At 39.2% G+C, this 14,474-nt stretch overlaps 2 protein-coding genes across 4 annotated transcripts; one reads left to right on the top strand and one right to left on the bottom strand.

Moving 5' to 3' along the window:
- The first annotated feature begins 144 nt into the window (after window positions 1-144).
- emg1 (EMG1 N1-specific pseudouridine methyltransferase) lies at window positions 145-3,234 on the top strand. The gene is made up of 5 exons (XM_063487162.1): window positions 145-300; window positions 447-548; window positions 2,238-2,379; window positions 2,540-2,745; window positions 2,847-3,234. The coding sequence occupies exons 1-5, from the start codon at window positions 151-153 to the stop codon at window positions 2,958-2,960; spliced, it is 714 nt and encodes a 237-aa protein (XP_063343232.1). The 5' UTR covers window positions 145-150; the 3' UTR covers window positions 2,961-3,234.
- Window positions 3,235-3,432: 198 nt separating this feature from the next.
- On the bottom strand, window positions 3,433-14,469 carry kel (Kell metallo-endopeptidase (Kell blood group)). Of its 3 annotated transcripts, none has more exons than XM_063487150.1 (20): window positions 14,339-14,469; window positions 13,082-13,328; window positions 12,718-12,993; window positions 12,472-12,593; window positions 11,801-11,959; window positions 11,625-11,696; window positions 11,335-11,523; window positions 10,685-10,845; window positions 10,480-10,597; window positions 10,295-10,390; window positions 10,114-10,212; window positions 9,950-10,027; window positions 9,112-9,218; window positions 8,950-9,039; window positions 8,795-8,862; window positions 8,543-8,703; window positions 8,365-8,454; window positions 6,037-8,275; window positions 5,255-5,547; window positions 3,433-5,065 (listed from the first exon to the last, which is right to left on the bottom strand). In XM_063487150.1, the coding sequence occupies exons 1-18, from the start codon at window positions 14,357-14,359 to the stop codon at window positions 8,129-8,131; spliced, it is 2,301 nt and encodes a 766-aa protein (XP_063343220.1). In that variant the 5' UTR covers window positions 14,360-14,469; the 3' UTR covers window positions 3,433-5,065; window positions 5,255-5,547; window positions 6,037-8,128. The 3 variants fall into 3 exon arrangements, with proteins under 3 accessions (XP_063343220.1, XP_063343222.1, XP_063343221.1); XM_063487152.1 differs by having other exon boundaries at window positions 3,434-5,065; window positions 13,082-13,259; XM_063487151.1 differs by having other exon boundaries at window positions 3,439-5,065; window positions 8,102-8,275.
- Window positions 14,470-14,474: the final 5 nt, after the last annotated feature.

Genomic DNA, 14,474 nt, shown 5'->3' with positions numbered 1-14,474 from the left:
TCAGATTTTTACCACATAATTACATATTCAAAATCTAGCTCACTTCATAAAAAAACCCACAAATGACATTTTTATGTGCAATGCACTCACTTGTGAACGCGCACCTTTGCAGTGACGTGAACTTCCTGCGACAGTCCAGAGGAAGGCATCATGGCGGCGGCTAGTGGGAAGAAGCGTGGTCTTGAACATTTGGACGAATATGAACCTAAACCAGCCAAACATCTCCGCAGCCTGCACGACCGCATGGCGGAGAGGAGGCTGGTGGTTATTCTGGAGGGAGCGTCGTTAGAGACGGTGAAGGTAAGGCGCTAAGGAGCTGTCTTTGCGCGTTGTTGTGATGCAGCCCCTACCTGTTTTTAGTGGAAGTGACACCAACAACGATGCTTAATAATAATTTAACTTAAGGCGAGTTAATACATGCTTTTGGCTTGTTTTTCATATTCCAGGTCGGGAAAACATTTGAGCTGTTAAATTGCGACCAACACAAAAATATGATCATCAAAAGTGGAAGAGATCCCGGAAAAATAAGACCAGATATCACACATCAGGTAAACACTCATTCCTCAATAATAATGTACAGCCTTATTCGTCACTTGTGTTTATCAGTCTGTCACAGTTAATCAGAGTGGAGTTTCATTGCATTTAAGTTAATTATATTATTGATTTTATGATTAGAAGTCCATTTTAGGTGTCAGGAGAATCAACTCACAATGAAATATCACAATAGGTTGCTGGGATTAACTAAAGTATCGTGATACTGATAATAAAGAAGATGCAAAGAATAGAGGGAGTGAAGGTGGATGAGTTGAAATACCTTGGGTCAACCAAAGCAACAGGCAGCAGCACACCAGAGAGGTGAAGAAGAGTGTGCAGACACAGTGGGGTGGGTGGAAATGAGCGTGAGGGGTTATTTGTGACAGAAGGATAGCAATGAGAATAAAAGGGAACGTTTACAAATCTGTAGCGGAGAACAGATAGTGGATACATTAGACAAAGGATGTTGAATATGTGATGCAGAGGGTTGGTGTGACACAGGAGGATGGTGGGACGGGGTGAGATGGAAGATGATCTGCTGTGGTGGCACCTGAAGAGAGAAGAGATTTTGTGCCAACGGCACACCAAAGGGCAAGCAAAATAATTTCAAGCCACGACTGTATTCGTATTTTCTAAAAATACCATGGAACACATCTGAAAAAAGCCTTTTAATTATGTCTTGTCAGATAAAAGCATGTTTGATAGCACAGTACTGAGCATCAGGTCTGTCATTTAGTTTTAGTTTATTCTGTATAAAAAAAAAAAAAGTAATCTGGGGAGCAATCCTCCCCCAGTATGAATCAAAGCACTAGAAGAGAATATTTAAATCTTTTTCTTTCTTTTTTTTTTTTGCGTAGCATGGTTTTTGTCATCTAATGCTTTCCAACAGTACCCTATAGAAATAAATAGATCCTTATGATTACTTTTTAGTGCTCCTTACTCTGGTACTTATTGCATGCACAGTATTGTGGTCTTAATTCATATTAATTTGTCTTAGTCTGTGATATTTATGATCTGTGACATATTAGGTTTTTTTTTAATAGTTACAGAGATACAGTATCATTGACTCAACATCCCTAACATCTGGACCTGCTCAAATCCCACTACTTAGGAAATATTACAGTGTGTAACTGAGGGACAAAAACAAAACCAGCATGCTTCATTAGCTGACTTTTGACACTACTGCATCAGTAATATTTCACTAATCTGAATAGTGCACATATATAACAGTATAGTATGAATAAAAAGTACTAAGTAGTGTAAGAGTAATATTAAGTAGTGTAAGAAGTACTTTAGGAACAAAACAACCAAAATGTGTGTAATTACAAAACTAGCAAAAATAAAAGTAGGACAACAGACATGAGCTGCTTTTGTGCACATTTTATTGAGACAGGGATATGTACATGATTGTGTGTCAGTTGCCTTTTGTTTGTATTGTAATACCTACTCTGAACTTCTTATATCTTGGCCTAACACTTACTAAGGAAACTGAAAAATGAAACAAAATACTTTGCAGGCAATCTGAAACTAAATTGTAAAATTAAATTGAAATAAAAATCAATACATCAAGTCTGAAATTTAACTAGAGTGTTTTTTATTATTTATCCTTTATGTCTATGTGTTTTCTTATATAAAGCTCTTCGTGGCATGTTTGTGATGAAGGGCTGCATAAATGGTTTTAACTTTGAACTGTGTATTTCCAGTGTTTGCTCATGCTGATGGACAGTCCGTTGAACAGGGCGGGGCTGTTGCAGGTTTACATCCACACAGAGAAAAACGCTTTAATCGAGATCAACCCGCAGACCCGCATCCCAAGAACATTCACACGCTTCTGTGGCCTTATGGGTAAACTATAACTGTTATTTTTTCTGCATGGATAATACACATACTGATCATGCTGTAGGCATTGTACTTAAGAGTGTTATTCCCATGTGTTCTGGCTTTAAGTGAGCCTTCACTCCATTGCTGTTCTCCTAATTCTTCTTTCTTCTCTTTACTTTCTTAGTTCAGCTGCTGCACAAGCTGAGTGTCAGGGCTGCTGATGGTCCTCAGAAGCTCCTGAGGATGATTAAAAATCCAGTGTCTGATCACCTACCTCCCGGCTGCCCTCGTATCAGCACCTCCTTCTCTTCAGGAGAGGCCGTGTGCCCACGGACTTTGGTACCAGAGGGACCAGCTGCAGTGGTGATTGGAGCATTTGCACATGGAGCGGTGAGAAATATATTGAGGCATTCTCTTTTACAGACTCTTTTAGTCTGTTACAGTTATGTCAAATACTTCTTGTGTGTTACTGATGTCTCTGTCCTTATTAGGTTAACGTGGACTACACAGAGAAGACAGTGTCCATCAGTAACTACCCCCTGTCTGCAGCACTGACCTGTGCCAAGATGTGCTCTGCCTTTGAGGAGGTGTGGGGCATCCTGTGATGGATAAAAAAGTGCTGATGCTGACTGGAAAGAGACAGTTCACTATATGGACCTTATTTCAGTGGACTAGAAACACTGGACTGAGTGTCCACTGATGCCCAATGTTCTATCCTGCTATACACTGTCCTGTATATGTATTCGATGACATGTGAGCACCATGTGGAAGATACATTGGTTCCTTTTCCATGCAGGAGCATGGCAGTTATTTTTATACCAGTATCAATTGCAGTTTTGATTATGGATTGTTGTAGTTACATTAAAATGTGTGACTAAATAACGACTGCTCTTGATTTGTGCAAAGTTTGAAGAGTTCACACATAGACAACCATAAACTACAAGATGGACATCACTACTGTGATGTCACCCACTGATTTATAAAGTCCTGCTTCGAAGCATCAAGATAATGTAATGAGAGAGAGAGAGACAGAATTGACTGTGAAACCACGATACCAGAAAAATACTCCCTTCTGAAATGATCACAGTTTGACAAACGGACATAACATTTTATTCAACATGACCCAAGCCTCATGACTCAGCCCATAAACTCATCAAGATAGTATTCAGAGGTCAAGTCCAAGAGCTGTTTTGCAATTGTCTCCTAGTGAGGTTTTTCAAGTGACATCATGTGCACAATGCTTTGAGAGTCCATATTGGGTGTCATACAATCACCGGTTGCTAGGGACGTGTATTCTCCAACTGGCTGACAGTGGTTTCTCAAGGTTGCCGGCTCTCCCAGGATAAAATCAGTCGCAAAGAAGGTGCTGCACTAAAAGCACTTTGGTTTGGTTACTAACAGATTGCCATGGTTGCCTGCAGTTTTAGTTTATCTGCCAGCACTTGCCAACTACTAGTCTAGCGGTAGTAAAACTTGAAAAAGTGCAACACAAAATGGCGAATGTTTGCCTTCAAAATAAAGTTCAGTCTCAGTGCTGCAGCCAACATATTTCAAAGGGTGCAAGTTTTACTTTGAAGGTAATAAGTTCATCACTTCCATTCAAACTGCAAAAATGTGCTGCTGATCAAAACATTCAGAAGGAGGTTTATGCTGGAAATAAACCTTTTTCCCTAACAACAGATGATTGCCAGGGAGATCACTGACAGCCTGTAGGCCTGTGTGTCTGGAACTTTAGCAATCAATGTCCCAGAGACTGCCATCAACCTCCAGCAACCACTCATAATAGGCCAGGGAATACTCATTTTTCAATCACAACTGGTGGTTGCCAGGTAGACAGACTGTCTCTAGGCTCGTGTGACTGAAGCCTTATTCACTTGATCCTACATTATCACCCATTTAAAATGGCAATCACATGGTTAATGATCACATGTCTGTCTGACCTCAGTACACAATATTTTTGCAACCACAGGTATCGCCTCCAAGTAGCATTTAAAAGAAAGACAAGTTTCCACTGAAGCTTCACTTTTCAGAACTTGTATCTGAAAACAGTGTCCATCTTTTATGCGATCTATGGTCTGTACAGTGAAGTGAAGAAAAAATGATATGGGAACACAAACACAACATAGAACTACGTGTATTTCAGGATGCTAAAAAGGGTTCTGTTTATTACTGTTTACCATGAAGACTCAGCCTAGCGGTAGTAGTAAGTGCTTTTCCTCGATCTCAACTTTGATTTTGGAAGCCTTCGTCTTGCTTGCTTTTTATGCCGATTTTGAACTTGGTTAGGTCGGCGTCTCCGAGTCTTTTGAGCCTTCCTCGGTACCTTTCGAACTCGTGCGCCCCTGTTCATTGCAGGTCTGCGTTTCTTGCCAGCAGGTTTTGGTGATTTTCTTCCTTTGGTTGTCTTCCTTCTTTGTTTGTGTGATTTGGCTGCCGCTTTGGAAGTTTTGTGTGTTAGTTTGTGCGATGTGACCGCCATTCTGCGAGGCTTGCGTTTTAGTTTGGGTGATCTAACTTTTCGAGGTGTTGCCCTTGTTTGGTGTGATTTGCTCTTGGGTTTGGTTTGGTTTGCCTTTAATACTCGTCTCTTTTGGTTCTCTGCTCCTTTGGGGGATTTGCTTGTTGCTGTTTTCGGAGTCAGCTTCAGCTCTGCTTTTGGCTTTGGAGTCTTCACTGGGCTCGTCCTCACTTGAATTGTGTCTGTCAGCTTCTATTTTTATTTTTTTTTTGGTAAAAGTTAAAAGTTAATGTGACAAGAAATTGTTTTGAGAATCTCACTGTAATGCTGCAACACACGGGCAAGAAAATCACTGTTTAGCCACAATGCCAATAAGCTACATGCAGCAGTGCTGCATTTAGTTGAACTAATACCAGTTACCAAAGATTAAAGGTGCATTACCTTATGGTTGAGTCTGAATGATGCATTTCTTGTAGTTCGTACAAGTGTCTCGTTGTTAACCAGCCTCTTGGTCTCTATGTTCACTCGCCTGTTGTTCTTGGCCACATCATAGCCTCCAGCTGCCAGCATCTGTTTGAGTTCTCCCATGGAGATGCCACCTCTGTGTTTGCACTGGGAAACCACACTGAGGATGAGCTGGGAGATGTGAGGCGAGGTTGGCTTTGCAGAATTTGTCTTGGGTGCATTTCCAGCCTCTGTTTGAATCTGATGCTTGAAAAGCCGGACGGGAGTCTCTGAAAAATCAATGAAGAAAAGAACATTCAAATCACAGATCAATGTAAATTAGTTATAGTATAGTACAAATGTCTCCATCCATTCTCACTGTTGTATTTTGTTATGAACCAGCTCCATGTTCAGCATCCTTTGTCCAGTATATCCTCTATCCTTCCTCTGTACATGTCCAGACCTTCTCAGCCTTGCCTCTATAACTTTATCTCCAAACTGAGCTGACCCTTTTATGTACTCTAAATCTTAACATCTTCATCAACAGTTGCTAAAATGCATAGCCCCCCCCCACCCATTTTGAACCAGGAAAGACCCTGTAAATAAATTCTGTCATAGTATTATTTTTTATTGTTTTAAATCTAAAGCAGATTTAAAAATAATTAAAATCAAAGACACATAAACTCTTAAAGTCTTAATTTGGATGAATTTAGCTAGCCTCAGCAGTTAGACAAAGTTGGCTGATTAGCTTAGCTTTAGCTGAACCGTCAGGGACTCACTGGGAAGAGAAGCGTTCGCCTTTCCTGTCGCCTCATCCTGGTTAGGGATAGCTCGTTTCAGTAGTCGGCCCAAACGTTTGGCTCCTGCCTTTCCGAGGCCTTTCCCAGCTGGAGTTTTAGAAGGTCTTTCTATCTGTTTTATCACCTTCAAATGTGTGTTTTCTCCTGACTTCTCGCTCGCACCATTTCCCAGTGCACTCAGCTGCGTGGGGTTTGTAACAGTGGCTTTCCTCCGCATTTTTTGAGGTTTACACACTATTTCATAATTAAGGAAGAAATCTGAAATAATGGAAAATCCTCTACTGAGTTTCACTGACACGTATTGGTCAGATTTTAAAATAGGAATGCTGATTTTGTGACATTTTGAAAAATAACAGTTCTTCAGTTGCTGGTCCAGAGCCTTAACTGAGTCAGGAAGTTATTCAAAATAATTGATGGGTCCACTCAAATATCAATAAGTAGAATATGATTGGGTTTTTTTGACTACTTTATTTTGAGTGCATGCATTTGATTAAAATAGACATTTCATGACATTTACCTATAGGCGATAAAGACAAATAAATGATAGCAACAGAAATATTGGTGCCTCAGCTTCCTCCCACAGTGCAAAGACATCCCTGTCAGTTTAACTAGTCATTCTGAATTGAGTATAACTATATTAGCCCTATGATGGACTGGAAGACTTTGAAGGGTATATGCTGCCTCTCATCTCATAAGAGTTGGAATTGCCTCCAGCACCCCCATCATCCTATCCTTGGATAAGCAGTTGGATGGAAAAGTACAATAATCACAAACACTGATTATCAGCAACATTGTTACTGTGAACCAGATATTTTTAGTCACTGCATTTCAGGGCTCAAAAACACATGTTTGCTCACCTAAATGAAGCTAAATGAATTTTAAACCCACATCCAAGTGTAACAAGCCAAAGTCTAACTTTTGTTCAACATATTTTGTGTGTGTGTGTGTGTGTGTGTGTGTAAGCAACTTTGAGCATCAACATCATGGGATAAATCCTAGTTTAAAAAGTGAAATTGCACTAGTTTAATGTCTGTGATGTAGAGCAGGGATGTCAAATGATTTTATATAAGAAAAAGAAAAAGAAGTGCAATTTTAAAAGTACACCTCACGTTTTCCACATAATAAGGAAATGCTGCTGTAGTAAATGAAAGAAATCTCTCAAGATGATTCTTTGGGCTTAAATAGTAAGAAATAAAGGTGTAAAATACATAAATCTATAACGTAATCATTTTGGTGTAGTATGAATTGCCATGGGAGAAGAAAAGCTCTAAAATACAGTTAAAAATCTCACATTTTCCAAAGCCATTTAATGGGCTGGATTAGAGTCTTTGTTGGGCTGATTCTGGCCCCCAGGCCTTATGTTTGACACCCCTGAAGAGAAACAAGCATTGCTATCCTGATGTTTTATGTGTTTTCTAATAATAACTAGAGGAAATTTTGGGTCATCTTTCTCAGGTCATATTACCATGTGGGACAGATGGGTGCATATGGCATATGAAGGGCTTCTACTAACTACATTTTGATAGGTTCATCTTCTAGCTTTGATTCCTTATGTATACAATTATGTACTTCAATTTGCAGAACTGTTTTACATTTTAAAGTTAGTGTACAGAAATCAGAAGATACGCAGGGGTCAGGTGGGGATATTTTTCAGAATTCATTGATTTTTTTATATGTTTATGTTATTTATATGAAGTTTTGAGCAAAGATACATTTTCCCACTCATCTTGGATGATTTTATTTTAAAATAAAAGGCCATTTTTGAATTTAACTTTTACTTTTTCACTCAAGATGGTCAAAGTTAAATAAACAAAATCATCTTTAAGTAGGAGAACTTTGTTGTTCGATCCAATGGCTCTTTTCTGGCAACTTTCATCACTGAAAGCAAAGCTGGAAACAAGGTTTCAACAGTTTTTAAAAAATGAAAACAAACAAAACTAAACCGCTCACGCAATTATACAACATGCAGACACAACCTAACAATTACAACAAAAGCAAATACATAAGTGTGCTTTGGGTTGTAGCCTACTTATGTTAGGTACACCTTTTATGTCAAATCAGAGGAGACTGGTCAGCATGCTTGTAATGAATTCTGCTTGGTTTGAATGGAGCACTGCGGGCTTGTAGGACACAGATTATATTTGGCACAAATGACTGTGATCAAGAAGGAGGGTTCAAAAGGCATGGAGTCACGGTATGGATCAGCTTCACAGTTAACCTGCAAATAAATCACATTACAGGGAATTACACTCGAGTGTAACTGGGAGGAAAGCAGAAAAAGAAAAGACAGTAATGAAAGTACATCACCTGAGAAAAGGATCTAAAGAACAAGCGAGTATATGAGATTCCTGAGAGAGAGGTGTCATTAGGCTGTTGCATTAGATTCTGATGATAAGCCTAAGAAAAAAAGGCAGATAACACGAAGACATGTAAACTTGATCTCATCCTTAAAAACAGACACTAAAGCCTGAAGATGGATCCTCACCTGCAGCGCTACCTGCAGTGCAGTATACTGCACCCACACCTCCTGTTGCTGTGCTGCTGACAGCGGAAACCCTCCACCTCTGCCTGCCTTTTCTGACACTGTGAGGTAGTGAGTCCACACACATTCACCCACAGCATGCACGGTCTCACTTTGAGACGAAACTGCAGAGATAAATATACATAATATTACTAACAAAAGCAAAATATATTTTTTGTGTAGTAAATGAAGAAGAGGAAAGTGAATCTCTCTTACTGTCAGGCAGAAGCAGGTGTAGGATATCTTTAGCAACAAGGAAACCAGCTGCACCATAATTCATGGCTCTTTTTACAGAAGAAGTCAGATGCTGGAATTATTTGAAAAATACAATGGAAGGCATTTAATAGTTATTAAGTGAGTGTATGTGTTACCTAGGATAGGTTGGATGGAAAAGTGGAGGTACAAACATTCCCATGGGAAAGAGGAGCTTTTTACTGAAGACAACTGGTGTGACAGACAGTCTAAAAGAAAAGTGAAAAGATTAATGCACACTCCAGATTATTGGCAGCTATCAGCTTTAAGCTGACACTTACATATCAAAATCCTCAGGCTGGGTGATCAGGAGTTCAATGCGTTTCTTCTGCCACAGGGATAGTAGCTGGACATAGTTGGAGAAGAAGTTTTGGTTGCTGACTGTCATCTGAAATTATAGATATGTGAAGGTCAGTGGTTTGGCTTTATTTCTACACTTTTTAATCCTTATTTTCCAAAACCAGTGATGTCAACATAGTATTTAAAAGTTGAGATTCATGGTAACAGTTTTACCATCAGTTTAATGTCATTATTGCGGTGTTATCAGATTTTTTATATGATAAATAAACATTCAATTAAATTCAGTTTTATTTATATAGCACCAAATCACAACAACAGTTGCCTCAAGGCGTTTTATATTGTAAGGTAAATACCTTACAATAATACAAAGAAAACAAAGAAAATGCACCTCCACACTGAGGCCTCCATAAGGCTTAACCCCAAATTTAGCATTGAAAAGGCTCCATTTCTTTGGAGACTTGGGTTCAGAGAGGAATTCTTGTTCTTGGAGATCTATGTAACGGGGGACACAGTTTCAGCTGCCACAGAGACAGTTTTTGAAATATTTGCAGCTATTCTAAGTCTACATCTACTATAATAAAACTAAAAACTAATAAAACTAGGGAGGCTGGCTCGACTCTCATACAGGCTACTGAATTAAGTGGAGATTTTTCACCTGAAGTGAGATCCGTACCTTTTCAAAACAAACAGATCAAATTAAAACTTAGATGGACATTGGGATCCTAAAGAGTTCTATCTGACAGCACTGAGTGAGATATAGTTTAAGTCCCACATAGATAAATGCCATCAAGACATTAAACCAAGAGGTTTGTGATGTACCTCCGAAAAAAGCAGGTCAAGCTTGGCTTCACTAGAGGGCTCCTTCGTAGTCCATAGTTTTGGAATTGCAGAATCAACCTGCAGAATCGTTTAACAAATATCAAACTTAAAAATCGTTTGTTTCTGAAGAAATTAAAAAAGAAAACAAATTCTTCACTCGTTACCTTTTCCATGACAAGCTGACGAGATGTTTGATCTGTCCACTCAAGCTCATTTAGCTTGGACTTGAAGGAGTGAAAAACACTTTGAATAATCTTCTCTGCCTATTGGAGAATTAAATAACAGATTATCAGACAGAACCTTTTCTCTCTATTGAATTCATTAGGTCTCAAGATGTCTCCTCACCTCCTTCTGTGCTGTCAATTCACTGAGAAGATGTGTGAGAACTGAGTCAAATCCTCTCTCAGTTTCCAGCACACAGTGTTTCCAGCGAGGAGCTTCCTGGTGGAAAGCCAAAGTATAAAGCTGTTACACTAACCAGTCAATTCACAGATCCAGTTTTTCTTTCCTCTGTAGCATATTCAGCTAACCTCTTCAGTGTTACCCAGAGCCATAGAAAAGTTCTTTGCTGTTTCAAAAAATCTAGAGTCCATGGCAGGCATCAGGGTGTGCAGCAGATTGAGGACCATAAAAGTATGAAGGGGAGCGCTGAGTGGAAACAAATGACCCAGCAACAAAGATAAGCATAAAAAAGAGAAAGGATGTACTTGTCATTTTTATGTCACTTTACAGTACCTGTTGCTCAGTTCGGGCTTGTTCTGCCATTTGATGATGGTGTTGGACATTTGCACGATGTAGGGTAAGTTATGCAGAAGGACATCGTCATCTGCGCTGAGGGGCAGGGGATGGAAAGCAGCCTGGAGGCAGCCCAACCAATCAATAGCAGGGGCTTGTGTCTGCAGGGACATTTCCATATAAAAATACTGTTATTACATGTATCCAGACAACAGGTACTCAAAGTGTTGGTTTTTTTTTTAAATTTAATTTATTTATTGTTTAATTTTAGTTTAAGTGTGAGTGTGAGCATGAATGATTCTCTGTCTCTATGTGCTCGCTAAGTGATGGACTGGTGACCTCTGCAGGGTATTAAGGTGTTTAGAACATACAAAAACGTGACTCAAGTTAATGTGGACCAAATCTCACTAAACACATGCACTATAGCATCCTTACTGTACATTCCTATTTATGTATTTACATTTTTTCTAAAATATAGTTGTCATTGTTATTCTAGTTAATTTATAGCTATGTTTTACTAACTAATAGTAGGTACAGCATAATGGTATCATCTGTCCTTGATTTAGGTAAAAACTTCTGTCTCTGCAGTATGCACAGACATTGCTTCTATCAGAAGAGCAGCACAGCACAAAGAAACGTAGATCCTTTACCTGTAGCTCTTTGATGGTCATGTGCTGGTAGAGCTGTTTTTTGGACAGGCGAGAGTCCAGGGGTGAAGATGCCACAGCAAGCTGAGAGGACAGAGAGACAAAAGAGCCCACATGGATCAAGCTGCTGCTCTTCGGGGCACCCAGCAGGTCAAGGTATTGCTGACACGAGGCCAAGAAAGGACGTAGAGTCTAGATAAAAGAGACAGGACAAAAAGAAAAGCCTTAGTTGGATGGATAAATGTTCTTGTATTCATTTAAAGACATTTCCTGAATCAACAAGGATACTCAACCTCAGTTTTAGCTCTAGACTTCTCTGTCTTGCTGTTCCATTCAATTGGGATCAACAAATCAGGTTGATCAATCTGTTGGCAAAGAGGAGACTTGATTTAAAGCAAAAACACAAAGCTTACATTTCTCTGGCAGCTCTCAGAGCAGCAAAACCTAAATCATCTTAATTCATACTAGCCTGTATGTATCTTTTGTTAATCCCACGTGCTGCTTCATAAGGGTCTTTGCCCACATAGATGTTGAAGAATGGAAAGGTATTGTAGTCTCTCATTAGCAACCCCAAGGTGGTGTTGAAATCGGTCTGATTCCACTGCCCCGATACGGCCCAGCCTCCCAGCTGCGTACAGGGAAGATACAGTGAAAAAGTATTAGTAGATAAAATTGGGGAAAAAATTTAGCCAAACAGTTTGCAGTCTCCTGAACCCAAAGGGGATGTTTTTAAACTGATTGATTCTTCTGGGCAGCAGATATTAAATGTAAAACAAGCAATTTCTGTCATTTTAGAAGGTGGACTTTGCAAAATTTGGCAATTTTGGTCAAATTACAAATTGACTAATCATTTTAGATCTTGTAGAACTACAAAGGAGACAATTCGGCTAAACTGTTTGTTTTTCTTTTTGAGCTCAACTAAGTTTATGACAGAGTTATTCATGTAGTTACAGCACCTCCTGTAGGCCAACAGGCATCATTAAAAAACTGGTGATGGTTTCTGTTTGTTTTTTTAAAATTTAATGGGATACTTTCATAATGGTAATTTAAGTAATTAAGTCATATGAGCACATATGATAACCGATGTAAGCTTAAGTGTGATTTGAAGAGCTTGCTATGTTTGGAATATGAGTATCATACTTTCTGTATGAGTGTGAGGAAGGGGTCTGCGCCAGCAGTTTCTATAGATTTTGTATCCAAACAGGAATTGTAGAATCCTTTAGTCTTCTGCACTGCTGAACTATTCATCCCGTTGTCTGTTTCTGACATGCAGATCCAGAAAAAAAGAAAACCATTTAGATCATTTGGTAAGGTGGCATGCTGTATGCAGAGTCACACACAAGAGAGGACATTTTTAAAAAATTCCCACTGAATACAGACTCATACCTAAAATCTTCTTGAGATACTGCAGCAACACAGCTTTTCTGCTCAGTGTTTTATCCTCTGTTAGTCCTCCATCTTCCTGCTTCGACTGCACAGACTTTGTTTGGTTTTCTGCATGTAAAGTAAAACCATGACTTCTTTGTCCCCTTTCACTGTCCAGCAAAAGTCTGTCTGATCCACATGTGAACAGAAAGTAATCACAGGGTTGCGTGAAGGGATCAGCAGATGTGGAGAGATGGGCTGAAGCCCACTGACAGGCAGGAGAGAGACACGGAGTAACTGCAGGAAAGAGTGAGACAAAAGTCAGACAAAATGGCAGAATTCTGAATTCATTGTCTCGTATTGGTGTGTTTTTCTGAACTCCTACCAGTGTGGAAATGGTGAGACAAATGGTTGATTAGTCCCACCATGCCAGCAAGTAAGATGCAGCTGAAGAGGAAGAGTAGCCGTTTTCGATGTTTCATCCACACTGGCTTTACTCGGTGCTCGATGTTAGAGTATGACATATGCAGTCGCTGTCGGTCAGACTCGAGTTGTTGCAGGATCTGGTGGGGATAATGAGTGAGTAGTTGCAGTAGAGGTGAAGGCTGAACTCTCCCAGGTTCTGGATGCAGCTAAATAGACAGATGGATCTCTCAGGTGCTGTGTCAGATCTTTACTGCCCCCCTCTATTTCTTAAAGACAAGACTTTTAGATATTGTTTATTTTCTTTTGCAATCTGCTTGTCCAGTTTTAGCAAGTCTTTTTAGGATACCCTGGACACCATGCCAAGATATACCAAGTCTTTGCCTAATAGCCCTCCTGCAGTCATCTTGTTAATAGAAAAATTACTGCTTTATCCCTGTGAATTCTTGTTATCTCTAAAATTTGTTGTAGCTTTAACTATAGAAATGGGAACATACTTTGTTTTTTTTGAGCAGGCTATTAAGGAAATGTTTTTTTTGAAAGGTTGCCTCTTTTATGCTTGAGTGATTTCTCGGCCAATGTTAAGTGACTTAAATAAAAGAAAAAGAATCATTCCTCTGAAAATGACAGGTAGAAGGACTGGAATGAAAATAAGTTTTTAAAAAAAGCAGCCAATGGCCAAAGAAAGACCTTCAGAAAGCCTGGAGAACTATTGCTCAAGACCACTATAAATAATTAAAAGGAAGTTTGTGTCCTTGGAAACAAAATATAAAACAAGGAAGAGAGACTCATTTTCGCTAATGTGTGCTAAATTTAAAGTGGTTTTAAAATAACTTTAACTTTTAACTTTAAAAATACTTGCTTATACCTGTAGACATTCAGTAGCACAGCTGAAGTGATTTTTATTTTTCTACGTAAAAACTACTTTTAACAGTAACAATGCGTGATCAAGAGCTACACATGACATGAAATTCATTAGGTGGGCATGTATATGTCAACTTAATGAGTTTCATGTAATTTTTTTAAGCACAATCTTTTGCGCAGAGCATTTTAAGTCTAATTTGCAAAGACTGCAGACTTCACCCTTTCAAAGTCACATTCTTTAAATATTATATTTCTTAGGTACAGTGACTCAGCCTTGTTTCCAGCAGTTACAACATACACATTAGCCTAAAACAGCTTGGTAACAACATAACCAACTTTGTTATTGAGATCTTACCTCAAGCTCTGTTTCACTCATTCTTGACTTGTGTTTTCCCAGCGTGTTACATCCTCTTTTACATGTCTACCGCCTCCTGTTCCCCCCCCGGTCAAATAGCTGTCATCTCAGCTATCTCTTTTCATCAGTCACTTCT

This window comes from Pelmatolapia mariae, linkage group LG10_11 (assembly GCF_036321145.2).
Source record: "Pelmatolapia mariae isolate MD_Pm_ZW linkage group LG10_11, Pm_UMD_F_2, whole genome shotgun sequence".
Lineage (NCBI taxonomy): Eukaryota > Metazoa > Chordata > Actinopteri > Cichliformes > Cichlidae > Pelmatolapia > Pelmatolapia mariae.
Note: the sequence above shows the minus strand (reverse complement) of the source record. Positions and strands in the feature narration are given on the sequence as shown.